The sequence below is a fragment of the Diceros bicornis genome, chromosome 10 (genome assembly GCF_020826845.1).
Source record: "Diceros bicornis minor isolate mBicDic1 chromosome 10, mDicBic1.mat.cur, whole genome shotgun sequence".
NCBI classification, from domain to species: Eukaryota; Metazoa; Chordata; class Mammalia; order Perissodactyla; family Rhinocerotidae; genus Diceros; species Diceros bicornis.
This window is the reverse complement of record NC_080749.1, coordinates 77,416,484-77,432,369: the sequence shown is the minus strand read 5'-3', so window position 1 is coordinate 77,432,369 and position 15,886 is coordinate 77,416,484. Positions and strand designations below refer to the sequence as shown.

The 15,886-nt window shown below is 35.8% G+C and overlaps 1 protein-coding gene across 2 annotated transcripts in view; it reads left to right on the top strand.

Annotated features, from left to right (window-relative positions):
* Window positions 1–15,886, top strand: part of TYW5 (tRNA-yW synthesizing protein 5) — a 23,971-nt gene extending 8,085 nt beyond the window's left edge. Inside the window, exons 3-9 of one of the 2 annotated variants that reach the window (XM_058549522.1) lie at window positions 1,454–1,523; window positions 4,187–4,231; window positions 5,054–5,191; window positions 7,182–7,269; window positions 7,647–7,763; window positions 12,175–12,439; window positions 15,604–15,886. In XM_058549522.1, the coding sequence (XP_058405505.1) occupies window positions 1,454–1,523; window positions 4,187–4,231; window positions 5,054–5,191; window positions 7,182–7,269; window positions 7,647–7,763; window positions 12,175–12,431 (715 nt within the window). In that variant the 3' untranslated portion in view covers window positions 12,432–12,439; window positions 15,604–15,886. Of the gene's footprint in view, window positions 1–1,453; window positions 1,524–4,186; window positions 4,232–5,053; window positions 5,192–7,181; window positions 7,270–7,646; window positions 7,764–12,174; window positions 12,440–14,861; window positions 15,458–15,603 lie in introns of those variants that run through there. The other variant, XM_058549521.1, reaches the window with a different exon arrangement.

Sequence of the window (15,886 nt, the reverse complement as noted above, 5' to 3'; positions counted from 1 at the left end):
GAGGATGCAAGGCAGGAAACAGTATTCTAGTGGGGTAGTATCAGGGGGAGTCCTTATACCAATCCAGGAGCCATTTTTTGATTCACTAAGTGAGACCTTGGTGGTGAGGGAACAAGACCATAGAGGTGGGTACAGAAACATCCTAGCTTAGTTAAGTCCCATAGTCCACAGACACCAGTAGCATGAAACAGCCCATGAACTTAGCTTCTAGATTCCAAGGGACGTACTCAGTTACAAGAGTTACACTGCACACAGGGAGGCCGAATCCTCTGCTTCCTGACGAGTGTTTATTGTCCACTCACCAGCCTTCTGGTCCAGATGTAGTTCACCAGTCAAGGGTCATTTTTACAATAAACACTGTTACCTGATATCACAGCTGACATTCCATATTTATCTTAACCCAGTGTGTTTCCAGGAAAACACTGCTAGGAGAAGGTAAGCCCAAGGTCATCTTATAAAGGAGAAAGGGTTTTGCTTTCTCCCTACCTCCCCAGTACAGATTTCAAGTGGAAAGATAGTTGATATTAAGAGTGAAAAGATTTACAACTCCTCATCAGAGGTTTGGAGGCTGCAGGGCAGTGCGAGGGGAGAGGCGAGGAGAGGCTTTTGACCAAGATGCTTTTGAGGACTTCATTGTCTTGATGTTACTGATAAGGTGTCATCTTCATGTAGGGGGCAGTACTTTTGATTCTAGAAGCTTGAAGGGATAGGAAGGGACCCGAAGAAAAGACAGCCCTCCAGGCTTAAGAGTGTGAGGTAGACGAGAAAAACTTTGCTTCTACGATGTTCAGCCCTGTTCACCAGGATGGAAGGAGATAGGCATTTGGGCAGAAATATTGAAGAAGAATAAAACTTGGTCACTTCACTGGAATTCTCCTTGAGCTATTCCTCAGAATCTGTCTTAAAATGACCGAGGGTGGTGCCGGAGGATGAGAGCAGGGTTACAGGCTTCTGTGTTCTGTGGTAGTGCTACAAGGCAGGCAGATCGGTGAGAGGGACCATTTGGTCATTGGACCATTTGCCTAGTGTCTCCCAAAGTTAGAGTAGTAGTTTGCCCCATTCATCACAAGACTTGTTTTGCCATGACACTTGAAAATAGGTAGCACTAAGAGCTTGAAAGTTTGTGTGTTTCCAAAGGTAACCAGATACCATAGAAACATTTTTCTAATAGTAACTTGGAATAGGAAGATATTGACATATGAGAAGGATCCATCTGTACCATAGATTTAAAAATCTTTAATTTTTGAAATCAAAATTTCAGACAACCTATGTTAATACCACTAAATGAATTTTGGAAATTTAGAACTCCACATAATAAGTTATAATAAAAACTGTGGATATTGTAAAACAGAAGAGCATATCCAACTCCAGCAAGCCTATGTATATAGTGATTAGAGTATTACTAGTTGATTTATTATTATTAAGTCTAAGGATTCTTTTGTGTTTATTTTAGAACATTACCTTTTGACAAGTTGGTTCAGAGAGCAGCTGAAGAAAAGCATGAAGAATTCTTTATTTCAGAGGTAATTGATTTTAACATATTTTCTTTAGAAAGTATTAATATCTATTTCAGATGGATTTTCTTGTAAAAGAACATTGGATATCAAGAGTTGTAGCCTTCTCCAATAGCTATTCTTAAGGTTTGGTTGTATATGCCATAGATCCTAGCTCTATTTATTAGATCTCAAACTTTGGCCAAATTATTTTTCTGTGTCTCTGTCTACTCATCTATAAAGTAGGAATAATAACAGTACCTATTTTATAAGATTTTTCTAATAGTTAACTAAATAAAGTCTGTAGAGTACTTAGCACAGTGCCTGACATAGTAGAAACTGCTTACTAAATGTTAGCTGTTAACATCACTTCCTTTGAAACTCTGTTGATCTGATATGCCAAGTTCAAATGCTAATGGAGAACTTTATTTTCTTATCTTATTGACTAATAGAGGATTTCTATATTTATTATTGTTAGTTATTATCAATGTGATTTCTGTTGTGTGTATTTGCTATGACATTTCAGGATTAAATACAGAAGAATTCTACTTATTTACATTATAATCTAGCTTTAAATAATTCAATTAAATATCTTGAGATAAGGCGTTGAGGCTTATACATTTTTAAAAAATACATTTAAAAAAATTCCACTGTGATATCTCAAAAGCACATTTCAAAAATAAACTGCTTTTTGAGCTTTGAGTGAAGCTGTTGTCTGCATTTGAGCCAGTGGGCTGGTGGTCATTTTGACTGTAAAAGGCGGTACGTTTTCACGCTTCTCTGCTCAGGTAATGGTTACACTAAATTACCGCCAGGATCCCTACAAACTCTGCAGGTCTGTGATTCTATAGTATGACTGGAATTGTCTACTAAAACTGATTTCATTAGCTGTTCCTGATGGATGTTTTTTAATTTTATAGCCACGCTTTAACACGTATGTTCAGTTGTCCTTTGGTACTTTCCTGTCCAAGGGTAATGAGCTGCACAGATTTAAATAGCTATGAAATGTCAAGTGCAGTAAAAGAAATAAAGAGACAGGACAAAGGAGTAAAGTCTAAAAATTATGGAAAGTATGGAAATAAGATGACTGTGGTCTGTCAGTTTGGTCCTCCATGAATCAGATCCTGAGATGGAATTAGGAGTGCAAAAGGCTGACTGGGGAGTAATACCTGTCAAAGGAATGGGGAGGATTGGGTAGGGGAAGCCATCAGACGGCAAGGCAGATCTGACAGAGTCTCTGCCAGCTCAGTGTGGAACTCTTGAGCAAAGACGGCCTGTTAGAGGAGTCCTGCGTTGGGTAGCAATGTCCAGGCCTTTTGCCATCTTGCTCAGACATTGGTTGAGGCTACTCCAAGAAGAGCATGACCTTGGTTCAAAGGCCGAGGTGGACTTGAAGCAGTTAACACCTGGCAGCCGGAAGTTAATCTCACTCCTTGCAACTAAGCAATGAATCCTTTCTTGACAGGGTCTGAACAGTGCATTTCTGTATCTGCCGCATGAATTTATTTTTGAAATCCTGAAACATTACAACTGGTAGAAAACTCTTAGAATTTTTAGGAACATATTTTGAAACCTGTTTAGCCAGTAATAAATTTATAGAACTTATCTGATATACTACTAGCTAAAAATATAAAAACAGTGAATCTAAGAGTTAAATTTATGATTGTAGATTTATAATATGTTGTTAAGGTAAATAAGATATATTTTGAAGTTTGTGTTATAATAGTCAATGTAGATATAAAAGAGGCAGAATTCTTGAGTTGGATTGTCCCTGTGCTTGACCTGGTATATCTCAATTCTCTAATTCTTCTAGGAAATGCAGGCAACAGTAATGTTTTATAATTCAAACAGTTCCCTATTGTAGCTACTCAGTGAAGTATAATTGACAAGTTTTTAAAGTATCAACTTAAATTTACTACCATGAAATGAGAATTTTTATGATCAGGGATAGGCGTAGCTTGATAAAATGCAGTGTTCTAGATTTTTTTTTAATTTATTATTAAAAGTATATTTTGGGGCCAGCCCAGTGGCATAGTGGTTGGGTTTGCATGCTCCACTTTGGTGGCCTGGTGTTTGCAGGTTCGGATCCTGGGTGCAGACATACACACCACTTATCAAGTCATGCTGTGGCAGGCGTCCCACATATGAAGTGGAGGAAGATGGGCACAGATGTTAGCCCAGGGCCAGTCTTCCCCAGCAAAGAGAGGAGGATTAGCAGCAGATGTTAGCTCAGGGCTAATCTTCCTCACCAAAAAAAGAAAAAGTATATTTTATTTATCTCCTATTCTACATTTGTCTTGTATTAAAGAAGTTTATTGTTGGCCCTCAACAATACCTTGAGATCATGTGTGCAATACAAATGGGAATTCTTTTAAGTCTTAAAACACTGTTGAGAGTCTAAATAATTTGGAGTATAAAGTCTAAATTAAGCACTGTGGATTTAGACGTGGGTGTGTGTGCTGCCTTTAGAATCTATTTTCTGTAACGTGTTGTGGACCCAGTCCTTATTACATGCAGCATATAAAGACATTTCTTCAGGTGGCCACCAGAGAGCATTAGCAGAAAGGGTAAGAAAATGGAACTTGTTCAAAAACGACTTGGCTGGGTTAGATTTTAAGACTCGTTTCCTAATGTCTTTACTTTCTAATATTTTTAAGTCAGTACTGATGTTCTTTTTCTTTGGGATGTTTAAGGATGAGAAGTACTACTTACGGTCACTTGGGGAAGACCCTAGAAAGGTAAGAATTCTGAATGTAAAACAGTTGCTTAAAACCTAAATGGCTGTGTATATTTTCACTGGCACTGTAATTTTTATACTTACTGCCTGACATATAACCTGTTATATCCTTTTCCATTCTTTTCTCAATGATTTGTGCCCTTGAATAAGTAAGATTATTAAAAGTTGATTAGTTTTCAAGTAGGACCATAGAATCTTAGTGTTTAGAGTCATCCGCTCTAATCTCTACACAATTAAGAAATCCTTGCTGCTGTATATGTTACAGATGGCCATTCAGCTAATAAAATATCTAAAATAATTATAAACATTCTGAATAATTCATTATATAAGCTTCGACATGTATTCAGAGTCAAATTAATATGGCTACAGTGTTAAGGAGTGGTCCCTAAAACGATCAAGATTATATTTTTTCCCTGTATCTCACTATTTACTTCTTTACCTTCTTTTATTCTCCCTCAAACTCACAGATTTTACATAGTTGATAAAGTTCAAGTTGTGACTCCTAAACTTAAAATAGTTAATATTCGAGTAGATGAGAGTTGTATGATTCTTGCTTAAAGTAGGAAGACCCTTTCTATTCATGAAGCATATTAAGCTTAACAGTAGTGATACTGTTGAACCTGCAGTCTCCTTACAGTCTGTTTTTCCTTCTTCTGAAAGATCACGTGTTGGCTGTGGTCACAGCCTAGTGTTTTAAAGCAGTGAACAGAGTTTTGCTCCATTCCTCAATATCATGGGCTCTGAGGGCAGCTTTAGATAAAATAAGCATTATGCCAATATTGTGTTTATTATTAAAATTCTTACTATGTTTCTCTCAATGCAGGATGTTGCAGATATCAGAAAGCAGTTTCCTTTATTGGAAAGAGATATTAAGTTTCCAAAATTCTTCAAAGAGGAGCAGTTCTTTTCCAGTGTTTTTCGAATTAGCTCACCAGGATTACAACTTTGGACCCACTATGATGTATGCTACATAAATGAGAAATCTAAAGCTCTAGTAGATCTTTAGGATTTATAGATTTAACATTCACAGTTTCAACTTTCTTTAGGCTACCCTAAAGGTCTTTGACAGGTAATGTGGGAAACATAAGGTTTGAAAGCAGGTGCTCTGCAAGGCGATGACATGGGAGTGATTATTTAGCTAATGCCAGAGCCTAGTGAGTTCCTCATAGTTACATTTCTGTGTGGTCTTGTTCTTGATTTATCATCATATGTATATATACTAAGTTTTCTGAAGTGATTTTTTTTACATGTGAAAAATGGCCACCAGATGAGAGGGAAAATTGTGAAAGTGAAAAAAGTGATAAGGTTGTGATATGAAGATGTTGAAATGATACACATGATTAGATGGAACTGTTATTCAGGAGAAAGGGAAAGCCATTTCCAATTTTAAGAATCTGATGGTCTTAGGATATATGTCCTTTGAGAATGTCAACTGTCTGCTGTATTTGTTGATCCGCAAGGTGTGTAGAATATTGATCATTTATGGTATTATAATTTTATTTACTTAAATATGTGCCTATAAATATTTTAAAAACATTAAAAATCTAGTATTCTGTATGATTTGGTGTTAGGTGGAGAAATTTAGGACGTTAAAGCAATACCTAATAGATTTCTAAAGATAAAAGAATTTTTTAGAAAGTTCTAAATCAAACTATATGAAGTTTTATAATTGTGTTTTATAATTCAGGTGAGGACCTCTTGGGAGGGTTTTAACATAGTAACTCTGTAATTAAATGAGATAGACATAAAATCTTGGCATGTTATTTTTTAAAGGTTTTACATGAATGATATGGTGAGAAAATGATATGATAACTCAGATACATTTTTAACTTTATTCTGACTGTATTTGTGTGTGTGTGAGGAAGATCGGCCCTGAGCTAACATCTGCCAGTCCTCCTCTTTTTGCTGAGGAAGACTGGCCCTGGGCTAACATCCATGCCCATCTTCCACCACTTTATATGGGATGCCGCCACAGCATGGCCTGACAAGTGGGGTGTCGGTGCGCACCCGGGATCCGAACCGGCAAGCCCCGGGCCGCTGCAGCAGAGTGCATGCACTTAACTGCTTGCGCCACCGGGCCGGCCCCCTGACTGTATTTTAAATTTTAAGTAGTATCCCTTTTATCTTGAGTTATGATGGAATATTATAAAGCTTTTCTTAAATTAAAAATAAGTCAAAGGGATGCTAGTTATATAGTTAAGGTTTACATAAGTAAAAGTATTAGTGGTAAAAGGAGAAACATTTAGGTAGAAGTGATATGTAAATAATCATGAATGTATCTTGCTTAGTAAATATTTTAATTCCTTTGCTGAGAATTATGTAGCTCTGCCTTTTAACATTTTTCACAGTCTGTACCAACAAAGTATACCCTTGCATACACAGGAAGAGTCGATTGCTCCATTAATATGTACATCAAGAAAATTTGCCAGGTTATAGTCCTATAGAAATAATCTAGAAATCAAGATACCTACAGCCAAAGTATGGTTGGCCTTGTGTTAAGAGTTGGGCAGTGGCTGCAGCAGCACCTGGTACTTCCCAACCCCTGACCTTGCTAAGTGCTTTCACTGCTGTCAGATGTGGCCTCACAGCGCGCCTTGACAGATAAGTAAAGGATAGCTGCTAACCAGGGGAGCCTCAGGTGGGGGTAACTGCCCTCACTGTCCTCATGCTGGGGCAAGGGCAGATAGTTTCCTGATGGCAGAGTTCCTGATGGCTTGCCAATCCTTCCCCTTTTAAGGCAGTGCTGCAGAAATATCTTTAATAAAGGCACAGTTGTATTTGGAATATGAAAGTTTTCATTGTTAGATTAGAATATTATTATAAGAGTTTTAGATAACGTGAGTCAAGTCTTATTAAAGGATAAGATTTACTGTTAACTGTTCAGAATACCATTGGTTCTATTTATTTGAATTTTAGATACTGCTTATCCATAAGTTCTCATTGGTCTTCAGGTAATGGATAACTTCTTAATACAAGTGACAGGAAAAAAGCGTGTTGTGCTATTCAGTCCTCGAGATGCCCAGTATTTATATTTATCAGGTACTTTTTTTTAAGTTTATATTTCTGAAGTCTATTTTATTCAGTTACTCTTTTTGAGAAATCTCTTTATTCTCATAGAAAAAAATTTGGGGGCTTCTTTCTAATTATGATGTATTGTGTTCTCCATTGTATACATGTAATGATAGGTATATGAAGAATGAGATTTTCTTAATTATATTACATAGATGTCAATGGTTGTAAATAAAGGGTAGGTCATTGAAAATTGACTGAGGTTTCAGGAGAATAGTAATTGTTCTCACAGTGTATAGTAAGTAATTGTACACAAAAGAATAAATTTTCAAATTTATATTTGTGATTACTTTTTAAAAAATGATAACTTTGCTTATTCTATGTTATCCTTTTTTGGAACTTTTCAGGTACTAAATCAGAAGTACTGAATATAGATAACCCAGACTTAGATAAATATCCACTGTTTTCTAAGGCTAGAAGGTATGAATGTTCCCTTAAAGCTGGAGATGTATTATTCATTCCTGGTAAGATTTCTAGACATCAATAATTTGCTGTTTATAAATTCTGTACTCTGTCACTCATCCATTATATGATTTTTTTAGTACAAAAGTATATTTGTTATGTGTATCCTGTCCTATACAGAATGATTTTTATACACAACTGTGTGTGTGTATTTAAAGTAGGCTTAGGCAAATTCTTATAAAACTACCAATCTTGTTTTTCAAAGGCAACCTGTAAATATATTATTATTATACTCTAAGTTATTTTATTAGATGAAAGCAAGCAAGATACTTTATATCTTGGAAAAGATTATACTTGGTTGTTCTTTAATCATTTTATTTGGTCACTATGTCACTTAAGTATTTACTAAGAAATGGTCAATATATTTCAAAGCCAAAACACATTAGAGATTTTATTAGATATCAAAATGTTATAATCTTAGCACCTATGATGTCTTTTGTGTACATTACTTTTCTAGTCTGAATTAATGTTACTAAATTTCTTTGTACAATAAATAGGCATTAGTTGTAGTTAGTAATCAATAATGTAATTAACACTGGTAATTATTATTCAGAAGTGAATACCTGAAGATTATAAAAGTCATAATTAAGATTAAAGGGATGCATTAACAAATTCTATTTATGTAAAAGCATCCCTTGAAGATATTGTGTGTTTGGTTCCAGACCATGCAAATAAAGCAAATATTGCAATAAAGTGAGTCACACAAATTTTTTGGTTTCCCAGTGCGTATAAAAGTTACGTTTATGTTATACTGTAGTCTGTTAAGTATGCAGTAGCATTATATCTAAAAAAACAATGTACATACCTTAATTTAAAAATACTTTATCGCTAAAAACTGCTAACCATCATCTGAGCCTTCAGCGAGTCATAATCTTTTTGCTGGTGGAGGGTCTTGCCTTGATGTTGATGGCTGCTGACTGATCAGGGTGGTGGTTGCTGAAGGTGGGGTGGCTGTGGCAATTTCTTAAAATAAGACAACAATGATGTTTGCTGCCTCCATTGACTCTTCCTTTCATGGACGGTTTCTCTGCAGCAGGCGATGCTGTTTGACAGCTTTTTACCCGCAGTAGAACTTCTTTCAAAATTGGAGTCAGCTCTCTCAAACCCTGCTGCTGCTTCATCAAATAAGTTTATGTAATATTCTAAATCCGTTGTGGTCATTTCAACGATCTTCACCACATCTTCACCAGGAGTAGATTCTGTCTCAAGAAACTACTTTCTTTGCTCACCCATAAGAAGCAACTCCTCATCCATGAAAGTTTTATCATGAGATTGCAGCAATTCAGTCACATCTTCAGGATCCACTTCTAATTCTAGTTCTCTAGCTGTTTCCACCACATCTACAGTTACTTCCTCCTCTGAAGTCTCAAATCCCTCAAAGTCATCCATAAGGGTTGGAATTAACTTCTTCCGTACTCCTGTTACTGTTGATATTTTGACCTCTTCCCACGAATCACATATGTTCTTAATGGCATCAAGAATGGTGAATCCTTTCCAGGAGGTTTTCAATTTGCTTTGCCCAGATCCATCAGAGGAATCACTATCTATGGCAGCTATAGCCTTACGAAATGTATTTCTTAAATCATAGGACTTGAAAGTCAAAATTACTCCTTGATTCATAGGCTGCAGAATGGATGTTGTGTTAGTAGGCATGAAAACAACATTAATCTCATTGTACATCTCCATCAGAACTCTTGGGTGACCAGGTACATTGTCAATAAGCAGTAATATTTTGAAAGGAATCATTTTTTTTCTGAGCAGTATGTCTCAACAGTGGGCTTAAACTATTGCGTAAACCATATTGTAAACAGATGTTCTGTCATCCAGACTTTGTTTTTCCATTTATAGAGCACAGGCAGGGTAGATTTAGCATAATTCTTAATTTGCAGAATGGTAAATAAGCATTGGCTTCGACTTTAAGTCACCAGCTCATTAGCCCCTAATAAGAGAGTCAGCCTGTCCTTTGAAGCCAGGCATTGACTTCTCGCTAGCTATGAAAGTCCCAGATGGCATCTTCTTCCAAAATAAAGCTGTTTCATCTACATTGAAAATGTGTTGTTTAGTGTAGCCACCTTCATTAATTATCTTAGCTAGATCTTCTCGATCACTTGCTGCAGCTTCTGATCAGCACTTGCTGCTTCCCCTTGCACTTTTGTTATGGAGACAACTTCTTAAACTTCATGAACCAACCTTAGCTAGCTTCAGACTTTTCTTCTGCAGCTTCCTTACCTCTCGCAGCCTTCATAGAATTGAAGAGTTAGAGTCTTGCTCTGAATTAGGCTTTGGCTTAAGAGAATGTTGTGGCTGGTTTGATCTTCTATCCAGACTACTAAAACTTTCTCCATATCAGCAGTAAGGCTGTTTCACTTTCTTATCATTCGTGTGTTCACTGGAGTAGCACTTTTAATTTCCTTCAAGAACTTTTCCTTTACATTCACAGCTTGGCTAACTGCTTGGTGCAAGAGGCCTAGCTTTCGGCCTGTCTTGACTTTTGACATGTCTTCCTCACTAATTCAATCATTTCTAGCTTTTGCTTCAAAGTGAGAGATGTGTGACTTTACTCTCTTAGAGGCCATTGTAGGGTTATTAATTGGCCTAATTTCAATATTGTTGTGTCTCAGGGAATAGGGAGGCCTGAGGAGAGGGAGAGAGATGGGGGAACGGCCAATTGGTGGCACAGTCAGAACACACACATTTATTGATTAAGTTCACTATCTTGTGGGCGCAGTTCATGGTGCCCCCAAACAATTATAATAGTTACATCAAAGATCACTGGTCATAGATCATAATATAATAATAATGAAAAAGTTTTAAATATTGAGAGAATTACCAAAATGTGATATACAGACACGAAGTGAGCACATGCTGTTGGAAAAATGGTGCTGCTAGACTTGCTCAACACGGGGCTGCCACAGACCTTCAATTTGTAAAAAACACAGTATCTGTGAAGCACAAGAAAGTGAGGTATGCCTGTAGTTGTATTTGCCACATCTAAATTCATATACTTATAATCATTAATACCTCTTTCCAGTGATAGAATTAAGTAAAAAAGTATTAATAAAAATATGATGCCCTCATTAGGGGCTAGATTATAAATTCCTTGAGGGCAAGGACCATGTTTTGTTAATCTTTGTATTCCCCAAGGGGCCTGATAGTGTCCTTCACATAATTGTCTACAAAAATTTGATACATTAACTTCGTATTCTTATATTCATTCATTGAAAACAACCAGCACACTAGTCTTGAAATTCACTGCCAGTGTTTAAATTTTTGTTTTTTGTATGCTCAGAGTATGGTTAAGGACTATGCCATTTTCCCTTATTCTGTATACAACTTAAAGGGAAAAAAAGGAAAAAAAAAAAGCCAGAAATACTGAACATTTGCATATATTTGAAGTAAAAGCAAAAGCCCCATCTTTGGCTTTAAATTTAACAGAATGCTTAGCTTTTTTTACCTGTTATATTGAATAAGGAAAAAAAAGATTCTGAAAGAAAGAGTAGTTAAGATTAAAACCATGTTTGAAAACTAGTTTTGCAAATCAAAATATTTTAAGCTTTTATTTTTCCTAGAGCACTCTTAGAATGAGTTTGTTTCTAAAATTTAGCATTGTGTAAATCTTCCTTTCTCCCTTTTACAAGATTAAACATTTCTTTGATGTGACTAGTATTTCATCTTTGTTATATTGCTTTAGTATTCTGTATTACCTATATTTTGAAAAGGTTTAGACTCAGTTGAAAACAAAAAAGTAAACTTTCTAGTGGAGGTAAAAAATTAATTAGCTGTATAATATGATAAAGTCTACTCATCTTCACCACCACCAAAATATTTGCTCTAGTTTTATATACTTATTGTAAAGGAGCTGAAAGAAATAGGAGACAATTATAATTGCATTACCAATATAAAACTGAGGAGGCTACAATTAATGCAAATTTAAGCAAGTTAGAAAACCAAATGCAGCTTGAACAGGAAGTCTTGGAGAGCAAAAGTACTGTACTGAGTCAGAAAAGGTTAAAGATACTCCTCATATAATTGAAATGTTCTGTGTACACAAAATAAACACTTTTGATGTGGTTGTGTGACTCAGGAAGTATAAACAAGTAACACAAACACAGTACCGAATTACAGAACTACGAAACAACTACAACTTTATGATGTCTTTCAAGTTAAAAGGAAAAATTGCTACTTCCAAAGGTTTCAAACGTAGGGTTGTGCTATTGACACTTTAAATTGGTTGGCAATTCATAAAAGTTAACATGATTCTTTTAAAAGCTGGGAGTGTGCTAACGAAGGGATCTAGTTACAAGAATTCTTTCTTACATTGGCTATATGCAATTCGTGATATTTCACTGACATTTTGGTTTTTTTTTAAACTGTAGATTTTATTTTTAACTTGTTTTTTTAAACTTTCTCCAGCGTTATGGTTCCATAATATAATTTCTGAAGAGTTTGGAGTGGGAGTGAATGTCTTTTGGAAGCACCTTCCGTCTGAATGCTATGATAAAACAGATACCTATGGAAACAAAGATCCTACAGCAGCATCAAGAGCTGCACAAATTCTGGACAGAGCCTTAAAAACACTGGCTGAATTACCAGAGGAATACAGGGACTTCTATGCACGGCGAATGGTCTTACACATTCAAGACAAAGCCTACAGCAGAAACTTTGAGTAAATCATGAAGTGAGTGCAATGAATATAAACTTTTAAATACAGTTCAGCTCAAATATTGGAAAAGTATAACAAGATATAAATTACTTTTTTAAAGATTCATTCTTTGTTAAAACCGAAGATAAATCAATCTCAGATTTACAGATTAAATATGAAAAGATGTTTGTGTGGTTTCTACTTAATACAGATTGTTATGGTTGAAAGAATGCTGTACTGGAACCACTCTTGAGGTTTCAGATGCAAATAACTAAAAATCCAACTTAAAATGACTTAACAATAAGAAAATGAATTCAGTCATTATGCATGAAGTCTATTGATAGAATGGGCTTCAGTATTTGTAATCCAGTGATTCAGCAGTGTCACCAAGAACCTCTGGAGTTTTTTCTCCCGTTTTCAACTGCAGTGTTGGCATCCTCCTGCGGCTGGCTACCCTCGTGGTTATGGGATGATTGCCAGTAGCAGTTGGGGCCGTGTGCATCTTCATTTACATGCAGTGGAGAAGTCAGGCTGGATTCCTGGGGTCCTCTCTTAATATGCAAAAGCTTTCCCAGAATTTGCCACCAAATCCTTGGTTCTCATTGATCTAAAGTGGCTTAGACCTGTCTATCCCCAAGCCAGTTACTGGCAGAGTATGGAATAACCCTTAGGCCAGTCAGGTCTATTGGAGCTGGAAGTAGAATCCTCTTCCTCTGAGGCATGGGGTATATATGGGGGCAGAAGACATAATTTTTAAAATTAGGATTCTGATAAGGAAAAAAGGTGGGCAGCCAACAATGTCTACTACATTAATCTTTTGAGCTTAATTTAAAACAGAGGTGCCTGGGCCCCAACTTTGTCGGCTTTTTGATTTAGTATGTTTGGGTTTTGGTTTAGGTATCTGTATTTGATTGACCTCACAGGTTATTTTGATGTATAATCAGGATTGAGAACAACTGCGTAAGATGATAGTAATTTGGATTATTAGTTTTGTGATTGGTCCAAAACAAATGTTTAATCTGATCCTGGTTTTTCTTGGCACCCTATGTCAGGCTTGCCCCTTTTTTCAGTTTTTGAATGTCAAAATATTCAAATCAGCTTTAATTTATACCTAATTAAAGTTTTCCCCACTAAATGCTTTTCCACTTATCCCTTTTTTAAAAGGAAAAATTTTTTTTCAGTAACAAATACATGAGAGATCCCAATAATGTTGTCATCCATGAAGACAGTGAGCCATTGTACGTGTATGGATCTGTGCCGTTCTTTGTTTTGCACCTAGTAATTATATTGCAGTGTCATTGAAGACAGACCACATATATTTACTGAACACAAATGTGCCCATCTAAAGCAATATGAGTACATCAATTTGATGCCTTCTAATTACAAAGAAAATAGGGTTCTCTATTGAAAATAATTCATCCACTTACATCCTGTGTTTGGAGTTAGATTAATTTCAGGTACAAAAAGCAAATTATAATAAATAAGAAAGGAAAAGTATATGAAAAATTATTCTGAACTTCCTAGACGTCTTTGGGAAGAGATACAGAAGTTACTTGGGTCAACAAAAGTGAAGAGTCTATCAGAAAAGGAATTGTTATATTAGCCAGATCTAATTATTAGATTTTGATCTTTGGTTGCGTCTCAGGTTAACCAAAGAACTTCTTGAATGATTCCTTTTCCTTTGGGAAGGAAAAAAAAGACATAATCCTGTTGGTTTGAATAGTATTTATAGTCAGCTTTTTAATAAACTCTCCTTGGTTTTTCTTTTTCTTTTTTTTTAACCTGTAAGAGAATCAGTGCAAAGTATATATCCAGAGTCACATAGAAAACTTGGAAGTAACACTGAGGTTACAATTTGCCCAATGAATACTCATTTTAATTTAGTTTATTTGGGAAGCAACCAGATGACCCTAGGCTAGTTAGTAACAATCTATGAAGCTTACTTTCTTCATCTCTAAAATAGGACTAACTTGTACTTTATAGTGTTGCTGCAGTAGCACAAGGAGGTAGTTCAAGGGCGGGCATGTGGTTGGTGGCTGGTGCTAGCTTCCATTTAATTATATTCCTTTGCTGAGAGATTTAAGGTAACTCCTGTTGCGATATTAAATTATAATATCTAGAAAGCTAGAGGTGAAACCTTTAGGAACTTTTAAAATTATTTCCCTGGTCATAATTTTTAATGTTAGTGTCTATTTATTTCAAATGCAAAGTATTTTAATCTTTTCTGCCTACCTGGTTGAGACCAAATAAGATGTTTTTAATGTATAAAATATTACACAGTATGTTAGCTGCAACTTCTCAGGAATTCCAAATCTTACAATTTATTGCTAAAAGGAATTTTAGAAATCATCTAATCAATCCAGATTGCTTAAACGACAGGCTCACACAGCTGGGTGATAGAAACTGGAATTGCAGTTGTGGTGACCAGATTAGTAATTCTCCATTCTTTCTCCCTTAGATGCAGCTCTTCTCAGATACTTGTGAATAGATTATATAGTTATTCTTTGGCAACAGTTTGGGGGCTTGACCTGAGAAAGAAAGGAATTTTTTCTTCTGCCAGCAAAACTTCTGTCTGCACTGCTTGCTACATAGATAAGCGATACAAAAGAAGACTAATGATGAACAGGTGGACAGCAGAGCGTAATATAGAAATGGAATACTATAAAGTCAAAGAATGAGGCAGTATATGTATGTACTGGCAAGGAATTTTCCCAAGGTAATTAAATGAGAAAAAGGTTTGAAACTATGGGTATAGTATGCTGCCATTTGTGTAAAACAAAGGTATGCTGTACCTAAACATTTATTTGTATATGCATAGAATTATCTCTGCAAGGATACACAAGAAACCGGTGATAGTGATTGCCTCTGAGAAGAGGTTAGATAAGTAGGTGGGTGGACTGGAATCTGTACTTGTGTATTACATGAATTTTTTTTGCCCCTTTATATATCAAAATAAATTTTAAAAATACATGTGTAGATTGTAATTATTAGCTTTTCATGAACGTTAATAAAATTTGTCTTGGTTTGGAATTCTATTTATTCAGTAATTAATTTCAAACTTGTCACTTTTATGAAATATCAAAACAAGGGAAACAAAGTCAACAAGGCTTATTTTGTATGTTTCTGTCCTTTTGAACAGCAGCTATGTGAACATTTGGAAAGAACCTTAGTAATGAGGCTTTTCTGTCACTTATCCAAAGTTGCCAACAGACATGGACGCTGAATGTAAGAAGTTGACAAAAAAAAAGGCAGGAAGCTGGAATGCAGGTCTGGATGGAGTTGGAACTGTGCTGCTGTGACTCCCCACTGCTAAAAAACAGATGCAGTCAAGAGAAACTAATGGAGATTGGCAACCACCCCATATCTCTGGTGTTACCTTCAAGTCTTGTTTCAAGCATACAGGCCATGAGTGGTTACGTGTCTTAACACACCTAAGTTGTACTCTATTTTTTCAAGTTCCATTAAATGGGATACTGAAATGAC